This window comes from Manis javanica, chromosome 4 (assembly GCF_040802235.1).
Source record: "Manis javanica isolate MJ-LG chromosome 4, MJ_LKY, whole genome shotgun sequence".
NCBI lineage: Eukaryota > Metazoa > Chordata > Mammalia > Pholidota > Manidae > Manis > Manis javanica.
Window position 1 is genome coordinate 106,984,407 of NC_133159.1, and position 9,511 is coordinate 106,993,917.

The 9,511-nt window shown below is 48.9% G+C and overlaps 1 protein-coding gene across 4 annotated transcripts in view; it reads right to left on the reverse strand.

Annotated features, from left to right (window-relative positions):
* The window catches only part of LOC118969586 (histone H2B type 2-F), a 106,454-nt gene that overhangs the window by 53,823 nt on the left and 43,120 nt on the right, over positions 1 to 9,511 (reverse strand). The window contains exon 2 of one of the 4 annotated variants that reach the window (XM_073234552.1): positions 6,838 to 6,977. The exons of the other annotated variants lie outside the window; for them this stretch is intronic. Coding sequence (XP_073090653.1) covers positions 6,959 to 6,977 — 19 coding nt within the window. The 3' untranslated portion in view covers positions 6,838 to 6,958. Of the gene's footprint in view, positions 1 to 6,837; positions 6,978 to 9,511 lie in introns of those variants that run through there. 4 annotated transcript variants of the gene reach the window in all.

Genomic DNA, 9,511 nt, shown 5'->3' on the forward strand with positions numbered 1-9,511 from the left:
GACAGAGAATTTCAGAAAAGGGAGAACAAGAAGCAGAGGGAAGAGATGGCCAGGATATTCCTGGCCAGGGTGAAGGAGGGCCCTAGGCCACCTCAAGGAACAGGACCCCGTCAATCCCGACTAGGACAAGATCAGTGCGCCCTGTGTAAGAAATATGGACATTGGAAGAGGGAGTCCCCCCAAAGGAGGGAACAAGGGAGAGGGAACCCTGTTAAGACCCTGCACCTAGGAGAGGAGGATTGACGGGGACGGGGCTCGGCACCCCTCCCCGAGTCCTGGGTAACCCTGTGCATAGAGGGGACTCCCATTGGGTTTATGGTAGATACTGGGGCACAGTATTCAATTCTCAACCAGGCCCACGGCCCCCTAAACCCAGGACGCACAAGTATAGTCCAGGGAGCGACAGGGTCCAGGAAATGTGCCTGGACTACTAACAGAAAAGTGGACCTAGGAAGGCATCAGGTCTCTCACTCATTCCTGGTCGTACCCGAAAGCCCCGCACCGTTGCTGGGCAGAGACTTATTAACCAAGGTCGGGGCTCGCATTCATTTTGAACCCGAAGGGATAAAAATCATGGACAAAGAAGGGCAGCCCCTACAACCGGCGCATGTGTTAACTCTTTCCCTGGCCGATGAACATCGTCTGTTTCAGGCGGATCAAGAAAAGGGGGGCCAGGGAGAGATAGACTCTTGGGTACAGAAGTTCCCTTCCGCATGGGCCGAGACCGGAGGAATTGGTCTCGCTAAACACCTATCCCCAGTTGTTGTTCAACTCAAAGCCGCAGCTCTACCCATCCGGGTCCGGCAATATCCAATGCCAGAAGAGGCTAGGAAAGGGATAGCACCCCATATCCATAGACTGTTAGAGACAGGAATCCTTAAGACCTGCCAATCTGCATGGAATACGCCTCTGCTTCCAGTGAGGAAGCCTGGCAGTAAAGATTATAGGCCAGTGCAAGACTTGCGGAAAGTCAATGAGAGGGTAGAAGACATCCATCCTACAGTGCCTAACCCTTACACCTTACTCAGCCACCTGCCACCCACGCATGTGTGGTATACTACTCTGGACCTGAAAGATGCCTTCTTTAGTATTCCACTCTCTGAAGTTAGTCAGCCTTTGTTTGCCTTTGAGTGGCAAGAGCCAGGGGGAGGAAGAAAAGGGCAGCTTACCTGGACTAGACTGCTTCAGGGCTTCAAGAACTCTCCCACCTTATTCAATGAAGCCCTAAGCCAGGACTTGGAGCCCTTTCGCAGGAGCCACCCCCAAGTGACGTTGTTGCAGTATGTAGATGACCTGTTGCTGGCCACAGAAACCCGTGAAGAGTGCGAAGAAGCCACGGGGAACTTGCTGGCTGAACTAGGTGAACTGGGATATCGAGCCAGCGCCAAGAAAGACCACATCTGTCAGAGGTCAGTAGTCTACTTGGGGTACACAATATCTAATGGGGCCAGGTGGCTAACACAGGCCATGAAGCAAACTGTCCTGGCTATCCCCATCCCTTCCTCACCCCGGGGAGTGACAGAATTTCTTGGCTCAGCCGGGTTTTGCAGGCTCTGGATTCCAGGGTATGCAGAAATAGCCCGACCACTATATGAAGCAACCAAAGAAGGGCCGGGCTGGCAATGGATGCAGGAACAACAAGAGGCGTTTGACAGACTAAAAGAAGCTCTCCTCCGGGCCCCCGCCCTATCTCTGCCAGACCCAGAAAAACCCTTTATCCTGTTTGTAGATGAAAAGAAGGGAGTGGCTAAAGGAGTTCTGGCTCAGCAGCTGGGCCCGTGGAAGAGACCTGTGGCTTATTTGTCCAAGCGGCTAGACCCAGTGGCCTCTGGGTGGCCACCTTGTCGTATCCTAGCAGCCATCGCTCTACTGGTAAAAGAGGCAGACAAGCTGACTTTTGGCCAAAATCTGAGAATAACAGCCCCACATACCGTGGAGGGGATACTCAAGCATCCTCCAGGAAAATGGATGGCGAACGCAAGACTCACCCACTATCAAGGGCTCCTACTAGATTCTCCCCGAATCGCCTTCTCTGACCCGGTAACCCTAAATCCTGCCACCCTTCTGCCAGACCCAGATCTGACGACCCCCATCCATGACTGTAGAGATATCCTTTCCGAAATTATCCAGGTGCGAGCAGACCTGAAAGACACACCGTTACTGAACTGTGAGCTAAATTAGTATACTGATGGGAGCAGCTTTGTGCAGGAGGGGGTCAGGAGAGCAGGGGCAGCAGTAGTAACCCACGATGGGGAAGTTGTCTGGAGCACAGCTCTGCCCCCTGGCACCTCAGCACAGAAGGCGGAACTTATTGCTCTCGCTGAGGCCCTGGAAAGAGCAGAAGGAAAGCGGGCCAACATTTACACAGATAGCAGATACGCCTTTGGCACTGTCCATGTCCATGGTGCCATCTACCGAGAAAGAGGATTCCGTTCCGCGGAAGGGAAGGGACTGAAGAATCTGCAAGAAGTCCAAAGACTATTAGCTGCTGTTGAAAAACCTAAAGCGGTAGCAGTTATACATGTACCGGGCCACCAATCAAAGAAGACACCCGAGGCCATCGGCAACAGCCATGCAGATGCAGAAGCTAAAAGGGCAGCCCTCTCGGACTCTCTTGTGCTTGCGGCCCTCGAAATACCCATACCTGAACTGCCCGCACTGCCGCCCAAACCTGAGTATTCCCCTCAAGATCTTGAGTGGATTAGGAAACAAGTCCCGGGGGAAGTGTTTGGAGAGGGACATTGGGGTAGGGACCAGGAGGGTAGATTGATCTTGCCAGAAGCATTAGGACAGTACCTGCTTGCTAATCTGCATAAGTCCACCCATCTAGGTGGAAAAAAAACTGCTCAGCCTTTTCCAGTCTGCGCAGTTGGTGTTTCCCCACCAGAATGAGGTGACTTGCCAGATCATGAAAGAATGCAGTAGCTGTGCAATGCTAAGACCAGCCCCAAGAGGGCTGCACCCAGCAGGTACCCGGGAAAGGGGGAGGGCTCCAGGGAGGAATTGGGAAATAGACTTCACCGAAATAAAACCAGGGAAGTATAGATACAGGTATTTGCTAGTTATGGTAGATACTTTCTCTGGGTGGGTGGAGGCCTTTCCAACCAAGCATGAGACTAGCCAGGTAGTAGCAAAAAGATTAATTGAAGAAATCATCCCCAGATATGGGGTCCCTGAAGCAATAGGTTCCGATAACGGCCCGGCTTTCGTTAGCAAAGTCCTGCAAGGACTAGCCCTAGGTTTGGGAGTAGATTGGAAGTTACATTGTGCTTATAACCCACAAAGCTCTGGGCAGGTAGAGAGAATGAATCGGACCTTGAAAGAGACCCTTTCTAAATTGGTATTGGAGACTGGTGGGGACTGGGTGACTCTCCTTCCCTTAGCCATCTTCTGCGCTCGGAACTCCCCCTATGTACATGGTTTAACTCCATTTGAGATAATGTATGGGGCCCCTCCACCTATAACTCGATGAGTGCAGCTTCCCGATGCAGAGGACCCGGCCCCTGACTATCTGAATGTGTTGCAAGTTCTTGCTAAAGTGCAGCAAGAAATCTGGCCCCTGATCAGAGCATATTATGAGGGCGGGAAAATTCCGAGCCCGGAACATGGCATAGTCCCAGGGGATATAGTATGGGTCAAAAGACATCAAGTGAAGACTCTCGAGCCCAGGTGGAAAGGACCTTATGTTGTATTGTTTACCACCCCCACTGCTCTCAAGGTTGATGGTATCGCTCCCTGGGTACACCACACCCACGTTCGGAAAGTCCTGCCTCATAAAGACCCAGGGGCCCGTAAGGAAAAGTGGAAGGTGCAGCAGCATCCTGCCAATCCCCTAAAACTACACTTAAGCCGAAGATGAAAGAGATCCTGCTAATAAGCTCCTTAGTATGGATCTTCACGGGAGCCACATCTGTGGGGATCAGAGGCACCAACCCCCATCAACCAAGGAACCTGACCTGGATGCTGATTGATAGTGACAATGGGGAAGTCATCAACTCCGCACAACACAGTGTGCCAATCGGAACCTGGTGGCCTGACCTGTATTTCTGCTTTCGACAGATCAACCCCGTTTACCGATCCATCCCTCCAAATTTGGCTCGCTCCCATGGGTTTTATGCTTGCCCAGGAACAGGTAAAGGAAGGCACTGTGGGGGGGGGCATGACTTCTTTTGTGCCAGCTGGGACTGTGTAACCTCGAACGATGGGGATTGGAGATGGACAGTTACAAAAATCGATTCTGTCAAATTTACTTATGTCAACAAGGGCATCCCTCGTCACCAGCCTATGACCCTTTACAAAACCAAGGCTTGTGACAAAACGGACCAGGATTGGGTAAGAGTTCAATTCACCGAGATGGGCAAAAACACTGAGGTATCGCGCTGGATAAATGGACTAGCGTGGGGAATAGTGTATTATAAAAATGGGGGGCATGCTGGCTCGACCCTCATCATTAAATTAACCGTGTCAACTCCCACCGCTGCCGTAGGTCCCAACTCGGTTATAAATCCCCAGAAACCTTCAATCCAGGACAAGGGCCTGAGCAAAAAAAAGATGAAAAAATGCTGACCAGAACGCTTGCTCCAGAACCCATGAGAGGACTAGATCCATCGACCTCTGGGTTATGGGCCCAGTACACCCCCTCCGGGTTAGATAATCCCATGTGGGAAATGGTGCAGGCAGTTGTAGAGACTCTTAACCACACCACTTCCTCCCTCACCAATCCCTGTTGGCTATGCTACCCAGGTTCACCCCCCTTCTATGAGGCAATCGGGATAAATGGCTCCTACACTAACAACAACTCCCATCCCACTTACTGGGACGGGAGACCGTGGGGACTTACAATCGCTCAAGTCTCAGTCGTTGGTACGTGTGTAGGCACAGTCCCGACGACCCAGAGCCAGTTATGCTCCTCCTATAATAACACTACGTGGGAGCAGGGAAAGTGGATTATACCCTCCTCGGGCTGGTGGCTCTGCTCAAAGACAGGCCTCACTCCGGCCCTATCCAACTCTGTGTTCAATGCTAACAGTGAGTTTTGTGTGCTGGTGGCCCTTCTACCTCGCCTAATGTATCATTCTCATGAATCTCTCCTTTCTTATTGGGAAGAAAGGCTGAGCCCCCACCGGAGCAAGAGGGAGGTTGTTACCGCCCTGACCATTGGAACCCTCTTCACCCTAGGGATGGCAGGGGCAAGCACAGGGGTTGCAGCCCTTGTAACTCGAGAAAAGGGGCTCACAGCCCTGAGGCTGGCAATCGACAGAGACCTAGAACAACTCCGACAGACAATATCAGACCTAGAGCAATCCCTCACCTCCTTGTCCGAGGTGGTCCTACAGAACCGTAGAGGCCTGGACCTCTTGTTCTTAAAAGAAGGTGGGTTATGCGCAGCCTTAAGAGAAGAGTGCTGTTTCTATGTAGACAAAACAGGTGCAGTCAGAGATTCCTTGGCCAAACTGAAAAAAAGATTTAGAGAAGAGGCGTAAAGAATACGAAAGTAGCGAAGGCTGGTTTGAGTCTTAGTTCAAATACAAGCCTTGGTTTGCTACCCTTCTCTCGGCCATTGCGGGGCCTCTCGTCATCCTGCTGTTGCTGTTTACGATTGGCCCGTGCATAATTAACAGGCTTGTTTGTGCAGGAAAGAATTGACACTGTCCAACTCTTAGTCCTTCGTCAAAGGTATCAGGACCCAGATGCCGCTGTGGAAGATTCCACAGTCTAATCAAGAAAAGGGGGGAAATGTAAAGGAGTGCAGAGAGCATTAAGAGTCAGGAAAAAGAACTAATAAAACTTAGCTAAACCTTAACAGCAGACCATTCCGGAATAGTAAGAGATTCAATGTCTAAACTTAGAGAGAGACCAGATCAAAGGAAGAGAGAGCGAGAGGCCAGCCAAGGGCTATTTGAATCCTAGTTTACTAAATCCCCATGGTTTACAACCCTGATATCCACCCTGGCAGGGCCCTTGCTTATTTTTATACTGCTTCTCACTTTAGGTCCCTGTATCTTAAACCGGCTAATAGCCTTTGTTAGGGAAAGAGTGAGTGCTGTTCAGGTGCTAATGCTGAGACCGCAGTATCATTCACTCACACAGCAGGAAGAAACAAACATTCCATGATTGGAATGGTCAAAGGAAAGTGGGGAAATGTAGAATCTAAGCATTAGTAAGATTAGTAAACTAGCATAAGCATAGCCATCTTAGAAACCTAGAAACCATTTTCTGAGAGTGTGACTCAGAGGAAAAAACAAAACAAAAAACAAAAAAACAAACAAACCCTGGGCCTGGGTAAGGCCTTGAAAAACAAGTTAATCATGAGCACCGGGTGGTGGGTAGCTGTGACCCTTGGTCAGCTAACCTTGGTCAGTAAATCTTACATACCAAGCTTATCGTGCAGAACCTCCCTAACCATTGAGGAGTAGTCTTACCCTGCCCTTGCTTAACCCCAGGATATATGTCTTGCAAGAATAATGTATAGTTATAGAAAATTGCTATGAGTTAAGTGCTTTGAAATTGCTATATAAACCCTTGGCTCTGAGTGCTCGGGGTCCTTGTTGAGACCCGCTGCATCGGGCTGACTTGGACCTCAGCTAGCTAGCTGAATAAAGACTTTGCTTGAATTTACATCTCTATGCCTGTGTAGTTTGTTCTCTGGGGAAGCCTCGGAAGCCTGGACCCTAACAGGGCTGTTTCCCCCTCCCAGCTCCTATATAATTTACCTTGTAAGAATAAACTTTGAGACCTTGATCAGGCTATCGACTTGGTCTCCTTCTTTGTGTCTGCTTTGTCTCTCACCCAGGTTAACTTCCCCTCGAGCCCTTGTTGAACTTCCCGCTGGCTGGGGCAAGTGGCGCTCAACGTGGGGCTCGAGGTACAAAGCCTGATCTGGACGTCGTTCATATGGACAGCCGTCCTTCTTTCTTTGGATCACCACCCAGCCGGTGAGTGAAGATCCGCACGAAGATCACCACAGGAGTACCCGCCTGTGACACAGATTGGTAAAGGTAAGGAAAGCGACGCAATCATGGGGCAAACACTAAATAAGCATGAGTTATTTGTTAAGAGACTTAAGGTTTCTCTCAAGACACGAGGAATACAGGTTAAGAAAAAAGATTTAGTTAAATTTTTTATCTTGCTAGAGGATGTCTGCCCATGGTTCCCCCAGGAAGGAACTATAGATGAAAAACAGTGGCGCCGAGTTGGCGACTGCCTGAATGATTATTATCGTTCCTTTGGCCCTGAGAAGGTCCCAGTACAGGCATTTTCTTATTAGAATCTCATAAACGATGTGTTGCAGGTCTGCCACTGTCACCCATATGTTTCAAAGATTGTTGACGATAGTGAAAATTATCTGAAGGGAAAGTTTAAAACCAGTCAGACTTCTCTCCACAAAAAGGAGGTCCCCGAGGACCTTCGTCCCTCCTCCCGAGCCTCTAATTGTCCCTCTGTCTCCATTCCCATGCCCGAGGTTAATAATGATCTGCCATCTAGCGCCCCCCCCCCACCCCCCGGACAAAATCTATTTACCCAGTCCTGTCCAGTCTCAAGTCCAACAGCCCTGATGATGATCCCCTCTCCCCTGAAGAGGAGGCCGAAATAAAAGATGCTGCCACTAAGCACCATAATCTTGATTGGCCCCCTTAAGCACCTTTAGGTGCATGTCCACCGCCCTCTAACATACCACCCCCTTTCTGTACTCAACCTGATCTAGAAGAAATAACTAGACAAGCCACTGTTAAACTCTCTTGGGAGGCGCAGTCCCTTAAGGCACTGCTTCAGATCAAAAGGGAGAGATCCCCATTGATTAGGCAATTACGTGACCTTGACTTAGAAATAAGCTCCCCCCCTGTCCCTCCTGTTCAGAAAATATTCTCTCAAGTGAAGCTCATTATGTCTCAATCAAGGCTTTCGCCCTGGGCAGGTGTTGGGCAAACACTCTCAGGGCTCAAAAGAGCCTGTCCTGGTCACCATTAAAACTGATCGTGCTGGAATTGGCTATGAAAATTTACCCTAATGGCTGTTGACATACCTGTACCCCATGCAGATAAAATATCCTGGAAAACAACAGAGCCTGTATGGGTTGATCAATGGCCCTTAACTTCTGAAAAACTGGCTGCAGCCACAATTTTAGTACAGGAACAACTTGCTGCAGGCCATATTGAGCCCACCACCTCCCCTGGAATACTCCTATTTTTGTCATAAAGAAAAAATTAGGAAAATGGAGGTTACTTCAAGATCTTAGAGAAATTAATAAAGCTATGATACCTATGGGGGCCCTTCAACCAGGCCTCCCCACTCCTGTGGCGATTCCTGCGGGATATTGTAAAATCATTATTGACCTAAAAGATTGCTTTTTCACAATCCCCCTACATCCTAAAGACCGCAAACATTTTGCATTTAGTTTGCGGGTGATTAATTATAAAGGCCCTATGCCAAGATTCCAATGGAAAGTTCTGCCCCAAGGAATGGCAAACAGCCCTACGCTGTGCCAAAAATTTGTAGCTCAAATTATAGACCCATTTAGACAAAGATGGCCTTCTACATATTTAATTCATTACATGGACGACATCCTCATGGCTGGTCCTAACCCCACTGAACTCCTTGCTTATTCCCAAGAGCTTTCTAGGGCCCTTACCAGAGCTGGTTTTCAGATAGCCCCCTATAAAATTCAATTAAAACCCCCTTACTTGTTTTTAGGCTTTGAACTCTTTCATAATAAGATTCTTTCACAAGAAGTTCAACTTAGAACCGATTGCTTAAAAACTTTAAATGATTTCCAAAAACTTCTAGGAGATATCAAGTGGCTCAGGCCTTATCTCAAGCTAACTACTGGAGAGCTTAAACCCTTGTTTGATATTCTTAAAGGGGACCCAGATCCTACTTCCAGTTGCTCATTAACAGCCCCCGCCCTAGAAGCCCTAAAGGCAGTGGAAGCCGCAATTCTAAACCAAAGGGTCACCTTTATCTCTTATGAGAAGCCTCTTCTCCTAGTCATTTGTGCTACTGATTTTACACCCACCAGAGTGTTCTGGCAAGAGGGGCCCCTTTTTTGGGTCCATTTACCTGCCTCGCCACCCAAAGTCCTTACCCCGTATACCTCCTGGGTGGCTGAGCTGATAAAAATCGGACGCGACCACAGCAGGAAAATATTCAGTAAAGACGCCAACAAAATTGTCCTACCCTATTCCCCTACCCAAATACAGTGGTTGATAGAGAATGATGATGAATGGGCAACATCCTGCACCTCTTTCCAGGGAACCCTTGACAATCATTACCCTGCTAACAAGCTTCTCCATTTTCTAAGGACCCAACCATTTGTTTTCCCTACATTGACCTCCTCCCAACCCCTTCCTCATGCCCCCCTAGTTTTCACCGATGGCTCCTCCAACGGAGTGGCAGCCTTCACCGTAGATAATCAAACCACTTCCCTACAATCCCCATTCCACTCCGCTCAATTGGTTGAACTCTTTGCTGTTTTACAAGTTTTTCAACAACTCCCAAATACTCCATTTAACCT